Source organism: Myotis myotis, unplaced genomic scaffold (genome assembly GCF_014108235.1).
Source record: "Myotis myotis isolate mMyoMyo1 unplaced genomic scaffold, mMyoMyo1.p scaffold_m19_p_2, whole genome shotgun sequence".
Classification (NCBI taxonomy): Eukaryota; Metazoa; Chordata; class Mammalia; order Chiroptera; family Vespertilionidae; genus Myotis; species Myotis myotis.
In genome coordinates this window covers 216,638,842-216,654,301 of record NW_023416324.1, presented here as the reverse complement: position 1 = coordinate 216,654,301, position 15,460 = coordinate 216,638,842, and the positions used below count along the sequence as shown (strand labels likewise).

Genomic DNA, 15,460 nt, shown 5'->3' with positions numbered 1-15,460 from the left:
GGGACCGCGGGTCACAGCGTCGGCGAGAGACGGCGCTTCCCTCCCGGTCCCGGGTCCGGGCCTGCGGGGGGGCGGGGGGAGCAGAGGGCGGGGCTCTCGCGCGCCGTGGCCGCGCCCCCGCCGCCGTTCTAGGCCAATCGCGTCCCTGGGCCTCCGCGGGGGCGGGCTCAGCGCGTGGGCAGTGATTGGCTCCGGGCCAGGGGGCGGGGCGCGGGCCCGGCCTATAAGAGCCCGCGGCGCCGTCGCCCTGCGTCGGCGTGTCCTGCGGCGTCTCCCGTCCTCGTCCGCCCGGCGCCCGCGATCATGGCGACCAAGGCCGTGTGCGTGCTGAGGGGCGACGGCCCGGTGCACGGCACCATCCACTTCGAGCTGCAGGCAAGGCCGCCCCGCCGCCCGCGGTGCTGAGTCACCGGCGAGCGTGGCGGGACCGCGGGCCCCGGAGCGAGGGAGGAGGGAGGAGGGAGGAGGGAGGAGGGAGGAGGGAAGAGGGAGGAGGGAGCAGGCCGGGGCCGCAGCCTCGGAACCGCCCCGCCCTCCCCGCGGGGCCGCCTTGCGCCCTGGAGCCCGGGCCGCGGTGGCGCAGCAGGTCCCGTGGGCCCTGGGCGACCGGAGCCGCCCCCTCGCGCAGGGCCGGCCGCCGGGACCGCTGCGGGGCCGCCCGCGGGGAGGGCGCCGGGCGCTCAGGGTCAAGGGTCGTGACCTCCCGGAACCTGCGGCGCGGCCCCGGGAAGCGCTGACCCCGCGCCCGCTGCTCCCCGAGCCGGAGCCGAGAGACTGCACCGCCGGGCCGCTGCGGGCGGGGGGGACCGTGTCCGCGGGGCGTCCGCCTCCGCCGCGGCCCGGAGCGCGGGGACGGCAGTCGGTGCTGGCGGAGAGCGGGGCGCGGACGGCGGGAGGCCCCGGTGCCCTCCCCCGGTTCTCCGACACCCGGACGTGAGGCTGCTCCACCGACAGGCGCCTCCGAGGTGGCGGGAGACGGGCCTTGCCCCGCCCCGTGGCCCCGGGGGAGCCGCTGCTCATGCTCAGCGCCGCAGGGCGCGGGCAGGAAGGCGGGGCCCGGCCGGCGGAGGGTTCCGATAAAAAGACGCGAGTAGAGTCCGTTCCACGAGGCTTCCGGCCCGGGCGGCGGGAGAGGGTCTGGGGCGCCGCCTGCGACCTGCGGGCCGCGCTCCCTCCGCAGGGTCTGCAGGCCCGGGCGGCTCCCGCCGTTGGACCGGATGGTGCTGTGTCCAGGGCCAGACCCCGCCTGCCTCCCCTCTCCTCGCCCAGGACCCGCGGGACGCCGGGCTGAGGTCTGGCCTCCACCCCCGCAGCAGCCTGGCCCCGCCTTCCGGGGGTGCTGGTCCCCGATAACGGCCTGGGAGACCAGATAGGCGGCGGGTCCACCGGCACCAGCTCCCCGGGTGCGCCTGTTACGCGTACAGTTTGTTTCCCAGTTTCTTTAAAGCAGCATTTTCACCTGTAAGTCCAGAGCTTGGAGCGGTTAGATCTGCCCCGGAGCCGTCCTCGGCCAGGGCAGCCCCTGCACCCCACCTGGGTGACGGGCTGGATGGAGGCGCACCCGGCTGGGCCCCTGCGCCCCGTGGGTCCCTGTGCCCCGTGGACCTCTGCGCCCGGCGGGTCCCTGTGCCCAGGCGTCCTTTATCCAGGAGAGGCTCGGAGGAACCTGCCCGGGTTTTCTTCCTGTGCTTTTGATAACTGTGTTTTGGGGATAACATTCACACGTGAACTTTTCCAAAATTAACGCTTGTCTTTAGAAGAATCGTAGTCTGTTGTTTTTTTTAAGGAAGCAGAAAAGGGTAGCAGTTACCACACTGCTTGATTGGCACATCCTGCTGGCCCAGTGGAAGGTCAGCGGTGAAGGCTGACGGTAACGGTGTGGAGCGCGTGTGTTCAGTTGTCGGGATTCCTCCCGCGGGGGGGGCGGCCCGTGGTCTGTGTTTGCCGAAAGGAACGGTGCGTAGAGAGCACGGTGCCAGCTCGGCTGTGCTCAGGTCTGGGTATCCGTCGGATGTGCTCACATGAGCTCAAAAGCCTTCCAGAGGGAACGAGAGCGTCTTCAGCCCTCGCACGGGGCAGGCTCTGCGGGGTCTCCAGGCTCCGTTAGGTGCTCTTGGTGCCGTTCTGCGGGCCTTTTCCCTGGCCCGGGTCATGGCGCAGGCGGCAGAACCAGGTCAGCACCCCCTCCACTCTCCTGTGGGGTAGAGCTGACTCAGTGTCCCCCTCCCTTAGGACACGGTCTCAGACTTGTGCTTCTCTCTGGATACAGGGAAACGGGAAGGTCAAGGTCTCGGGCTCCATCAGAGAGCTGACGGAGGGTGAGCACGGCTTCCATGTCCACCAGTTTGGAGACAACACACAAGGTGGGTGTGTGGGGGCGGGGCGGGGGGGGGACGACTGGTTTTTGACTCTTAATTGTGGAAAGGAAGGGGAGGGCTTTGTTATTTTAGATCACGATTCAGACTTGATTGTCTAGAGCAGCGGTTCTCAACCTGTAATTATATGTGTTTTCCGATGGTCTTAGGCGACCCCTGTGAAAGGGTCCTTTGAACCCAAAGGGGCGCGGTGGCTTCAGCTGCAGGAACGCGGTGCAGCAGCCGGGGTGGGGTGGGCGAGCTGTCCTCAGAGCGCGGTCCGAGGTGGTCTGAGGCCCGAGTGCTGCCGGGAGCCGTGCCGCCTGAGCTGGCGAGGCCGCCCGCCCTTGGGTACGGGGCCACGGGCAGGAGAGCCTCAGGTGTGCTGCTGGGCTGGGCTTCGTAGTTCAGGTTTCCTGCCGTCGTCCACACCAGGGCCACACCCGTGGGGACTTCAGAGACACAGACGCGCAGGCCGGGGCCTCTTGCTTTACGGGTGGAGAAGCCCACACCCAGCGCAGGTGTGAGCGTGACCGGCACGGGGAGCTGAGCCCTCGTCCCTCCCGCCCGGTCTGCTCCCCACGAACTGGAGGGCGGCATGTTTTCTGTTTGAGGGCTTAGCAATGACGTTTCTTCGTATAATGTATTTTGGAATTTTGCTTCATAATTTAACTTTTGTTTTGTTTTTGTAACTAGGCTGTACCAGTGCAGGCCCTCACTTTAACCCTCTGTCCAAGACCCACGGCGGGCCGCAGGACGAAGAGAGGTGGGCGCCCGCGGACCGTGGGGTGGGGGGTGGGGGGCGCACTCCTGCGGGCTGCGTACAAGAAGCGGGGCTCCCCTGCCACCTGCTGGGGGCCAAGGAGCTGACACATGGGGACGTTAGAGCCATTGGGTCTGTCGTGTTTACTGAGGACAGAGCCAGAGCGCACAGGCGCCGGAGGGAACTGCAGGTGACCGTGCTGCCCGCAGTAACCACACAAGCTCGTGGGGAAATGGGGGGCTTGGTGGTGAAAGTCCCTGAGGCCCCGTGTGTATGATTTCGAGAGCCTCAGGGAAAGAGGTCAAGGACCAGGATTTGTTTATTTTGGGGACAGAGGCCTGGGGCAGAGCTGCTTAGTCATCCAAGAATGGGCAGTAGGGCCTGGGACAGTGACGGCGAACCTTTTGTGCTCGGCGTGTCAGCATTTTGAAAAACCCTAACTTAAGTCTGGTGCCGTGTCACAAATAGAAGTTTTTTGATATTTGCAACCATAGTAAAAAAAAAAAGATTTATATTTTTGATATTTATTTTATATGTTAAAATGCCATTTAACAAAGAAAAATCAACCAAAAAAATGAGTTCGTGTGTCACCTCTGATACACGTCATAGGTTTGCCATCACGGACCTGGGAGCTGCAGTGTCCTGTCAGTGCCCGAGAGCAGAGGTGCCCGCCAGGACTCCTCGGGCTGACGCCTGCCTGTTTTTATTTCATTATTATTATTTTAAAACTAGAGGCCTGGTGCATGAATTTGTGCACTGGTGGGGTCCCTCGGCCTGGCCTGCGGGGATCAGGTGAAGCCAGCAGTCTGACATCCTCCCGAGGGGGTCCCAGAGTGCGAGAGGACACTCTGCAAAGTTGCTGTCACTTGGCTGCTCCTGCGTTGAGAATCTGCCCCCTGGTGGTCAGTGTTCATAGCTACGAGCCAGTCGGCCGGTTGCTTAGGCTTTTATATAGATACTAGAGGCCCGGTGCATGAATTTCAGGGGGAGAGGGGTGTCCCTCAGCCCGGCCTGCACACTCTCCAATCTGGGGTCCCTCGGGGGATCTCTGACTGCTGATTTAAATTGGCATTCGGACATCCCTCTCACCATCTGGGACCACTGGCTCTTAACCGCTCAACTGCTCTGCCTCCTGCCCCCACTGGCTTGATCACCCCTAACTGCCTCAGCCCTGTCACCATGGCTTTTGTCTGGAAGGTCTCCTGGTCTAATTAGCATATTACCCTTTTATTAGTATAGATATTTTTATTGATTTCGGAGAGGAAGAGAAACATCAGTGATGAGAATCATTGATTGGCTGTCTCCTGCATGTCCCCCACTGGGGACTGAGCCCTCAACACAGGCATGTGCCCTTGACCGGAATCAAACCTGGGACCCCTCAGTCTGACGCTCTACTTACCGAGCCAAATGGGCCAGGGTGGGCTTATGCCTGTTTAGAGAGCCGAGCCTGCTGCCTAAGTGGTTCCTGTTTGATCTATGCTGTGTCCACCTCTCAGCCCAGCTGTGTCTGACCCCGTTCACACTCAGTTCCTGAACCACTCTGATGCTTGCTCCACGCTAGGCATGTCGGGGACCTGGGCAACGTGACGGCAGGCCCGGACGGTGTGGCCAACGTGCTCATTGAGGACTCTGTGATTGCGCTCTCGGGAGACCATTCCATCATTGGCCGCACACTAGTGGTAAGTGTTTGCGTGGGAAGGACGTGCACGTAGCTTCGTGGTAAATGCCACAAAACCAGTGGCTCCTAACAGTCAGGCGTGGATCTTTCATGACGAGTCCTGGTTCTTAAGGGACCACATACCGGCACCTTTGGCTCCAATGAGAAAAGGCTGCAGGGAAGAGGAAGGAGCACCGGGGTCAGTGCTGAGATGAGGATGCGGGCGTGTGGCAGGTCGCCATGGCCGGGACCCTTGCCGTCAGAACAGTCAGTCTCGGGCCGTCCCAGGGTGGCCCTCATTCACGCCTGCGTGTAGATGGTCAGCCGTGTTTAGCCTGGGAAGCAGTGCCTGGCCCGCACAAGCGTGAGGTACAAGCATGAGGACAGCGGCCTCGGTGGTCACCTCAGTGGTGGCCCTGGGGACGTTCCTCAGCCTCAGTGAGAAGCAGGAAGTGTCCGGATGTCTGAGGAGAGAACCTTCAAGCCCAACCTTCAAATGGTTGAGCTGTTTTAAGGGTTACTCTCATTTATTGGCTACAGTCACTGGGTTCTGATGATTTTTTTTGAAGGGGTTCACGTGAGCTCCTCCTTTTTCAAAGCAATTCATGCTGCACAGGAGGGACTGCTGGGGCACAGAACTCCCCGGAGGGCCCGGCCGCACTGGTGGCCGCGGCGGGATGACTCGGGTCTCAGTGGTTCATCCCAGTTAGAAGTAACTGATGCCTTTGCATCAAGAAAAAGCTGGGCAGCTGCTATTTCTATTACTAGGTTAAACATTAGTCTCTTTCTACCAGGGTTCCTGTGACGTGTTACCTTCTAATACTGAGCGGTCCTTTAGAAGTCTGGGTGTTTGGGGGGAGGTATGATTACGTATCGTCCTGTTACATGGTCTCCATGTCTTCCAAGGTCCATGAGAAGCGAGATGACCTGGGCAAAGGTGGGAATGACGAAAGCAAGAAGACGGGCAACGCCGGGAGCCGCCTGGCCTGCGGGGTGATCGGCATCACCCAGTGAACGTCCCCTGGGCCTGTCTGCGGCCTCAGAACGCCTGTTGTCTCCTAGTTGTAGAAGTTTCACTGATAAACATTAAACACTAACCTTCAAAGTGTAATTTGTGTCTTTTTTAAAAAACTGCTTTAAGTTCCTGTAATGTGACTTATGATCACTGGAAGATTTGTATGCTTGTGTCAATCTCATTCCATTAAAATGTCTGTTTCAATGATGGTTGTATTTCCCAGACTTAATCACATGCGGTTGTTGCCGCTGGATTGTCTAAGTTCCTTGTGTTCTTCCTCAGACCTGTAATGAACAGGCCCCCGGGCAGCGCTGCGCCCGGAGCCCGCGGAAGGCCCAGGTGGGCTGTGAACTAGCTGGTCCACACGAGCCCAAGGGGACATGTCGCGGCGACTCTCAGAACCCCACGCTGACGGCTCACAGCTGGTCTCTGAGCAGAGCCTGACGGGCTTGGATCAGGGACAGGGATGCCGTCCTGGCCGTGTCAGGGGAGGTGGGGCTTCCCCTGCTCACCGCTTAGCGTTGGACTTCAAGTACATTTACTGTAAAGCTGGGTCCTGTGGCTGAGCCTGTAACTCGGTGACACTGCAGGGCAGCGACGGCTTGGTTGCCTACTGAGGCGACGTCACCCACCGTGAGCATCTGGTGACAATACAAGCGGCAGCGGTGCAGTCGGTGTTCAGAGGAGCCCTCCGAAGAGCCGGCTGTGGCACGGGGGCCACGGATGTGGCTTCATCTGCTTCTCTGAGTTTCGTTCCCGTGAGCGCGAGCTCCTAAAGGAAACGTCCGCCAAACTCAGGTTCCCCTGGATGAGCTGTCTGTCAGCTGAACATTGTAAAATTCTTGTGGTAGCAAAACAGAAATGAGCTGCAGTTCTGAGTGGCTTTAAGTATGTGATGTACTTGGAAAACGTAGATCATTTAGGAGGAAAAGCTAATTCAGAAAAAGGCAATTTGTTTTCAAAGCTAAAGTAGGTGAATAACAGGCTCAAACGAGTGGTCACACCTGCTGTCGGGCAGGGACTGTCAACAGTTTCACAAATGCAGGAGGGACCCCAACACGGACTCCCTGTGACCGAGGCCTCGAGTGGACCTGCCACCACTGTTGGGACTTGGGAGGGTTGTCGTGTGTGAATCGGCTGGTCTCAAGCTTCCAACTGGAAACAGGCTGTGAGGCCTGGAGATCGGAGCTAAGCAACCGAGGTCCGCTTCTTCCCAGAGCAGCTGGCGAGGACGGGAGCCCAGTGGCCAGCATAAGGCCCAGCCCAGAGAGTGTAGAGCTCACGTCTGCAGAAGCAACAGATGCGGCACACGACCCAAGGCCCTCCCCAGGATCACCACGGCCTCGCTCGGCACCAGGACGCCCGGGCCAGCTCTGCCTGGGGGGTGGGGGTCGCGGAAAGTTACCTGCCCAGCACGCCGACACGCCAATTTAAACGTGATGAGAAACTCGTCCAGGCCGGGAACTCCGGCGTTGTCACGCAGAGTGGCTTCTGGCGCCGGAGCTGCTAACAGGACAGTCCTTTCGATGTGGCCTGCACGTCTCCGTGTGATTGTTCCTGGATGACCTACCTGTTTCTCCTAGTTCACAATTTTAACAGAGAAAAGTACTTCATAGGTGGCAAAAAGTTCAGTCCATCCCTGCCCAGACGAGTTCACAAAACCAGTAGAGAAAGGCAAGGCTCATAGGCAGCCACAGGCTGCATCCAGGTCCTTACACACACAGAACACACGTTCATCTTCATGTCAGCCCCTTTGGAAACACGGGACAGTGGTGAGCGAACACTCAACCTTGTCAGGAAGGACACCCAGGCACTCGTATGGCGAGGACAGCGTGATGCTGGACCCACCGTTTCCCCAGCAAAAGGTCTCTTTACAGATGAATGAAGGCAACGTTTACCGCAAAGCCAACGGCAAAAACAAAACAACAAAAAACATGAAACAGCAAACCTCGATCGAACTGCAAAGCGAGCATTAAACCACCACGTGCACCTTCGGATTAAAACGCTCAGTCAAAAGCATCACGAATGAAGCGCCAGCACGCGTGCCCGTCTCCACCGCAGCCTGACTCGCCTGGAGGCCGGAAGCTGAGACTCGTGAGCATCCTCCCCGGGGGCAGGGCACGAACAACAGCACACGTCACGGTTTGTTACGAAAATAGAGTTTATTAAAAACATCCCTATTGTTGAGCTTTCACTGTTAACCTTGTCTTAAATTAAAAAAAAAAAAAATAGAGAGCACTTCTAATTACGATTTGTAAACTTTTTAAAGTCAAAACGTTAAAAAAGTTACAGCAAAAAGGGTAATATTTATTCATATTTTCAGTATTTTTTGTTATTTTGTGGCTATTTTTAAATAGAAGGGAAGCAATCAAATTGCTTACAGCGCCCCATCACTACCAGGGCGGCCAGCGGGAGCCAGTATGATACAGCATCTGTACACCGCGCCCCAGCGTGCGTCCGTCCCGCCCGGCCGGCTAGCGGGCCTCGGCCGCCGAGGGGGCCCTCTCGGGGTCTGCGGGTGAGGTAGCCTCTGCGGGCCGCTCTGCAGCAGGCGGGGCCGGCGCCAGCTCAGGCGCCCCCTTGGCGAGGTCCGGGGCTGGGTCTGCGCCCCCCGCCTGGGTCGGGGGCGGCTCGGCGGCCCTGTCGGCCCCCTCGGCCTTCTCCTTGGCCCGGGCCTCCTCCTTCTCTCTGCGGGACTCTCTATCCCGCGAATCTCTCTCGCGGTCGCGGTGCCCGCCAGCCCGCCGGCCTCTGTCCTCCGCGTCTCTGTGCCGGTCCCGCTCAGGGCTCCTCCGTCCCCACTCCCTCCGCTCCCGGCCGCTGTTCTCCCTCTCGTCGCCGCGGCTCCCGTAGCGGTCCCGCTCGCTGTCCACCCTATTCCCGAAGGACCGCCTTCCAAACCGCTCTTGGTCTCTCCCGGCACTGAACTGCTGCTGCCGGCTGTCATTCCTGAACGGCTGCGGCGGCTGCGTGGGGGGCTGCTGCTGGGCTGGCGGCGGCTGGGGCTGCGTTGGCGGCGGCTGCTGCTGCTGCTGCTGCTGCCTCCCGTCTCTGTCTTCAGGGCCCCCCGGGCCTGGCCCCGGGCCCCCGAGCCCCGGCATGCCCCCGGGCCGCACGAAGGGGCCGTGGGGTGGGAAGGGGCCTTTCATTCCATGGGGCGGGGGCATCCCGAAGCCCCCTGGTCCGGGCGGCGGGCCCCGGTGCATCATGTGGGGCGGCATGGGCCGGGGCGGCATCAGGGGGAAGCGCTGCAGGTGAGGCGGAGGCATCCCCGGCGGGCGCTGCAGGGGGATCAGCCCGGGCCGCGCCCCGAGGAGGCCCGTGGACGGCGCCTGGAGCCCAATCACAGGCCCAGGCGCGACTCCTTGAGAACCTGAAAGGCAAGGAGAGGGACATGTGAGCAGGGAAGGAGAGGCGCCTCCTGTGAGGCTCGAAGCAAAATACAATTCCATCCCGTCTCCAGGCCTCGTGCGGTGCCAGGCCAGCCTCACTCGGGGAGGCCCGGCACCCACCCGGCAAGTGGTCGGGAAGACGCCCGTGCATGGAACTCCAGGCCATGGGAGGCGGCACGCACTGGCCTCTGAGCACCGGCTCCCGGGAAGGGACTGGGCCTCCATGAGGAGCGCTGACCACTCAGAACACGCAGGGCGTCCGAGAAGCAACATGCTGCGTGCTGAGGCGGAGCCCACACTTGCTCAAGACAACTGAGGTCCCCAGCGCCTTAGGGAAGGTCCCCAGCGCCTGAGGGAAGGTCCCCAGCGCCTGAGGGAGGCCCCAGGGCCCGAGGGAGGCTAACACGCCTTCCTTTGACTTATTGCCGTGAGCGGAGTCCAGGGTGGTGGGCCTCGCGAGGCTGTCCCCGGAGCTGGGGCGCAGGCCTCGGGGCCACTGAGGAGCAGCCGCTCACCCCCCAGAGGCAGTGGGCCGAGTGCTCGTGCCTTTGAAAGGGACGGACTTGCCCTCGTTGGTTTGGCTCAGTGGATGGAGCGTCGGCCTGCGGACTAAAGGGTCCGGTCCCGGGTTCGATTCCAGTCAAGGGCACATGCCCAGGTTGCAGGCTTGATCCCCATAGGGGGTGGGCAGGAGGCAGCCAATCAACGATTCTCTCATCATTGATGTTTCTCTCTCCTCCCTTCCTCCCTGAAATCAATACAAATATATTAAAGAAAGGGGGGGACGGACAGACTTGCTGGCGTATGTTCCCTTTACATGAGGCCTGGTCTTGCTTCCGTGTGAGGTTATACAAGTTCAACGTGACCCCATCGTTTAGAATGTGGAAGAAGCATTTCTGTTTGGGCTCACACTTAAGTAACAGAAAGGCACTGTTATCTCGCTTTCAATGTATTTCCCTGCAAATATAAACACGACGAGGCAAACACTACGGCCGCAGGGGCTCCTGTCATGGACACGTCGGGGGCTGTCGGGTGGTTGACGCACGCGCTGCAGAGGCCTCTGAGCAAGCCGTGGTGCCGGCGTCCGGGCGACACTGCCCAGAGGCCGGAGCAGGCCCCCCCCCCCATCCTGCTGTTCCACTTGCATCTCCAACCCCTTCCTCCTGCCCCTTTAACAGACACTGGGCCATCCAGCGGCCCCAGGGGTCCTGTAGGAATCACCAGCACAGACAGACAGGCGCTCCACCCCAGTTTCGCTCCTCACAGCGCGCGCGGCCCTACTGTCCCGCAGGCCGAGGCTGGAGGGGCTGAGCGGCCGCACGCAGTCTGCGGCCCAGCACCTGCCGCACAGGCTCTTCCCTGAGGCAACACGCCCTTCCACTTGCTGGACAGAAGCCTGGGGAACGGTGAGCTTGCGGGGTGTGACCTGGGCCAGGCGCCAGCAAGCGGGCCGGGGCCTGCCTCGTGCTGATTAAACAGCACAAACGACACAAGGGTGAGCGCCGGCCTGGCCAGCGTCCGTGCCGGGACGTTTCTGCACGCCTGCGCGCTGGCCGCTGACAGGCCTCCTGGCGCACAGCAAACATCAGGGCCCATTTCTCATCCTAAGATCACTCGGCAAACCACACTCCCTTCCCACAGCCTTTATTCACGGCCTCGCGGCTGACGCGGACTGAGGGAGCCTGGCAAATTTTAAAACCACCAGGAAAGGGGGCAGCGGTTCAAGGCACGGTATCACCAAGGAGGAAACGGTGACTCACCTCCTCCGCCTGGCCCCGAGGGAAGGCCGCGAGGCCACTGCTCCCCGGACAGGAGAAATGAGCCTGACTCTCGCCTCTCCAAGTCCTGTTCCCTGAGGCCTGCGGTGCCCGCAGATCCACCCTCCAGGGTCCACACTTACCTCGGACTGAACCACCCGCACTGCACAACAGCTCTTACAAAGAACATTTCCTCCTCACCGGCCTGCCCACGGCATGTGTATTTGGGATTGTGGATTTCCTTAACCCTCATGGACCAGTACATTGACAGGTTCCTGACAGAATATTCCCATCGGCCCAAAGGCTGGTCTTCAGGCCACAGAAAACTTTTTACTTATCTGTTTTTCTGTGTGTGCAGTGGACATGTGTTGCTTTCACAGTAAGAGTTGTATTTCATTTAAAGGTCTATCAGGTGGTGCAGGCCCCTGATAGGCAGCTCGCGGAATCTCTCGTGTTTTTATTAGGAAAGCTGGCAGCACCGCGCACCAACGGGGAGAGCGGGCGCCGGCGCACAGGGCGTTCAAAGCACCGATGCGTTTTACCTGGACGTGCGCACAGGCCCCTGGCCAGTGTCCTTAAGGCACAAGTTGGCTCTTTCACATGCACGTCCGAGCCTCCCCTCAGGGACCGTTCATGCGCTGGGACAGAGAGAAACACGCACGGCCTCCCCCTTCAGGGGGCAGGACACGGCCGCGGGGAAGCAGCCAGAAGGTGACAACGGGACTGAGGTGGCCGGGAGGGCACTGACACACAGGCCGCACAGCGGGGACAGAGCTGGAGTCAGCGAGGCAGCCGGAGTGTGTGACGAAAACAGGTGAGCTTTGCTGCACAGGCGGCAAGGATGAGCGCAAGCTCCAATACCAGGGACTTTAAAGGGGGGGGAGGGGGGGAGCAGGTGAGGGAGGGCAGGGCGGTCTCCCAGCCACAGGAGCAGGAGCCTGGACAAGTTTCTGCAGGGAGGGCCCTATGCTCACCGGTGAAGGGTCTTCTAGAAGGAGTTTCGGGTGAGCACGGTGGGAGGGTGATGGAGGGCAAGTGGGCTCACGAGGAAGGAGGTGAGGATCTCAGACGCGCAGGGGCAGGCCCACAGGACCGGGGGACTCGGGGCACAGCTCTGCGTGGAAGACGGCACCCGAGCACCGCGGGGACCCAGGGAGGAGCCGCGCTACGAGACAGGTGCCAGGTGCCACACAGAGAGCCTGCGACGCGGGGGCAACGCCTGGAGAGAGGGGTTCCTGTGCGAACCTAGAGCGCGAAGGGAAGTCCCTGCTGCCCCGGAAACGGGGAGCGGAGAGGGCTAGGGTCGGGCCCTTTCTAACTGAAGAGCTCAGGGCGGGGTGTGCGTGCTCCAGCCCCAGCCCAGGAAACACACTGGAGTTTAACCCGAACAACCGAGACTTCGCTGGCATTTCCTATGAGGAGCCAGAAAGGGCCGTCTCAGGAGACGTCCAGGGGCGGTCACTGCTGTCCGAGCAGAGCTGGTCAGAATCACGGGAGTGAGTGGGCGCCAGGGGGCCGGCGGCCGGTGTGACCCTGGAGACCTCACAGTGCAAACCAGGGCGACAGCTGTGAGGAGGGGCCCCCCCAAGCGCGTGGTCAGGGAGGCAGCACCATCCTAGGTTCCAACTGGATATGCGGAGGGACCCCCGCACCCTTCCAGAGGACGCACACTCAAGGGGGAGCTTTGAGAAAAGCCAGGTCTGGCTCCGTGAAAGGGGGAGGGAGGGGGAGGCCAGGCAGCAAGGCAGCCGGAGGGCAGTGGGAAGGGCAGGGCGGCCCTGTCCTGTCCTGTCCTCCATGGCCTCCAGGAGTCCCGGCTCCTTCGCTACAAAGAACTGCATTGTTTCCAGATCCTCATCTTCAACCCGTCGGACCCCTCCCGGAGCCATCTTCAGTCCACCAGGTCCCCAACGCCTTCAAGTTGCCCCCTTACCTGCGGAGCCCGGTCTCCCTCACCACAGCCCGCTTGTCGACGTGCAACTCTTCCCCCTAAGCTGTGCCCGCGCGCCCCTTCGTCCTGGCCAGCCACCCCAATATCCACTTCACATTGCTCCTCAAGCCCATCTATTCTGAACGAGCTCATATCCTATCTAATAATAGACAAACAAGGTCATTGACCGTACCTTCGCTACGCCTCCCATGGGCTAATCAGCACAATATGCAAATTAACCGCCAACAAAGATGGCAGCTAACTTGCATACTGCAGGCAGGGCGGGACAGCGCAAGCCGCCAGCGCGCCGCCATCCAGGGCAGGCCCGCCCCAGAAGCCCCAGCAGCTGGCTGTGCCTTGCCGCCCCGGGACCCCGTCATCGGCGGGTCCCAGGGCGGCAAGGCACACCCGCCCCAGAAGCTCCAGAAGCCGCCTGATATGGTAGTAACTATCAGTAAACACTCTGAAAGTCAGTGGCATAAATGCACCAATTAAAAGGCAGATTATGAGGGTGAATCAAAAACAAAACCCACTTTAAATATAAAGACACAGAGAGATTAAAAGTAAACGAATTAAGCTGCAGCTTGTTTTGCTCAGTGGATAGAGCATTAGCCCGTGGACTGAAGGGTCCCAGGTTGGATTCTAGTCAAGGGCATGTACCTCAGTTGCTGGCTTGATCCCCAGTCCCTATCAAAGCATGTGCAGGAGGCAACCAATCAATGTGTCTCTCCCTTTCCCTTCACTCTCTCTAAAATTCAATGGAAAAATATCCTTGGGTGAAGATTAACAAAAACAAAGTAAATGGACTAAGTAACATTAAAGAGATTGTAAGAGAAATATATTTCAAATTTTGTTAGTTGTATAATGGTTATGTTTAAATTATTAACACCTGTGAAATTGGGTGAAGCGTACATATAATATGCTGTGGTATTTTATAGTTTTTTTTACATATATAAAATTATTTCAAATTAAAATATTTAAAAATTAAAAATTAATAAAATATTAATTGAAATGTGTATGCATCACATGAAAAATCTCCTAATTGCTTCTAGCATAATTTATTAAATTGTGCTAAAATTTATAAGGGTTCAATTAAAAAATATCTTAATTCTAAATGATATAATAGAAAATATATAATAGTACTTATCTGAAAATAAAAATTTAAAGAAGTGAATTTAAAGAAGGGATTAGCCAAAGAAAATATATGCACAACCCATGGACACAGACAACAGTATGGTGATGGCCAGAGAGAAGTGGGGGGCAAGAGCTGGGTAGAGGGGGCAAAAGGGGGGAAATAGGGACATCCTATATAATCCTATATAATAATAATAATAAAAGGCTAATATGCACATTGACTGAATGGCAGAATGACCGGCTGCTATGAAGCGCACTGGCCACCAGGGGGCAGACGCTCAATGCAGGAGCTGCCCCCTGGTGGTCAGTGCACTTCCATATGGGGAGTGCCACTCAGCCAGAAGCTAGCTCATGGCTGGCCAGCGCAGTGGTGGTGGCAGGAGCCTCTCCCACCTCCGTGGCAGCACTAAGAATGACCAACTAACGGTTTAGACCCGATCCCTTGGGGGCCTAAGCCTTTAGTCGGACATCCTCTGAGGGCTCCCTGGCTGCCAGAAGGATGTCTGACTGCAAGCTTAGGCCTGATCCCCCAGGGAGTGGGCCTAAGTCGACAGGTGGACATCCCCCAAGGGGTCCTGGACTGTGAATGGGCGCAGGCCGGGCTGAGGTGAACCCCCTTGAGTGCACTAATTTTTGTGCACCGAGCCTCTAGTTCTATAAAACTCAAGAGCCCAAGATCACCCATGTGGGGTGCACAATTCAATGGGTTTGGCTATTTGAAGTTGGGTAACCACCACTAACAACTTGGGAACATTTTCATCAACCCCCCGCCCTGCAAACCCAGTGTCCATCCATGCACACCCGCCCCCCCGTCCCCGCGGCCAGCAGCCACATGTTGTGTCTGGAGGGACTTGCGTGCTGCAGACACGGATGTGAACGGAATCCTAGTGCCATCCTTGGTGACAGGTCAACCACGGCACCACGTGGCACATAGGCACAGCATAGCACAGGCACAGCGTGGCACACAGGCACCACACGGCACACAGGCGCACACAGGCACACCTTTCTTTATTACACTTTGCAGCTATTGCCTTTTTTGTTGCCCAAACTGAAGGTTTGTGACGGCCCCGCATCGATCAAGTCTGTCAGCACCATTTCCCACCTGCATTTGCTCACTTTGTGTCTGTATCACATGTTGGTAACCTTGCGATATTGATATTTCAAACCTTTTCATTATTAATCCTGGGGATCTATGACCCTTGATGTTACTATTATAATTGTTTTGGAACATCCAAATAGCGCCCATTAAGACAGAGAACAGCCCTGACCGGTTTGGCTCAGTGGATAGAGCGTCGGTCTGTGGACTCAAGGGTCCCGGGTTTGATTCCGGTCAGGGGCATGTGCCTTGGTTGCGGGCATATCCCCAGTGGGGGGCGTGCAGGAGGCAGCTCATGGATGTTTCTCTCTCATCGATGTTTCTGGCTCTCTATCCCTCTCCCCTCCTCTCTGTGGAAAGGT

General features: G+C 58.9%; 2 protein-coding genes across 5 annotated transcripts in view; one reads left to right on the top strand and one right to left on the bottom strand.

The window, feature by feature from the left end:
* Positions 1–222: 222 nt before the first annotated feature.
* SOD1 (superoxide dismutase 1) lies at positions 223–5,996 on the top strand. Its single transcript, XM_036347070.1, has 5 exons — positions 223–375; positions 2,270–2,363; positions 3,051–3,120; positions 4,679–4,796; positions 5,681–5,996. Exons 1-5 carry the CDS (start codon positions 304–306, stop codon positions 5,786–5,788), a joined length of 462 nt encoding a protein of 153 aa, XP_036202963.1. The 5' UTR covers positions 223–303; the 3' UTR covers positions 5,789–5,996.
* Positions 5,997–7,931: 1,935 nt separating this feature from the next.
* Positions 7,932–15,460, bottom strand: part of SCAF4 (SR-related CTD associated factor 4) — a 51,090-nt gene continuing 43,561 nt past the window's right edge. For all 4 annotated transcript variants that reach the window (XM_036347068.1, XM_036347069.1, XM_036347067.1 and 1 more), the window contains exon 20: positions 7,932–9,162. In XM_036347068.1, the coding sequence (XP_036202961.1) occupies positions 8,264–9,162 (899 nt within the window). In that variant the 3' untranslated portion in view covers positions 7,932–8,263. The remainder of the gene's footprint in view (positions 9,163–15,460) is intronic.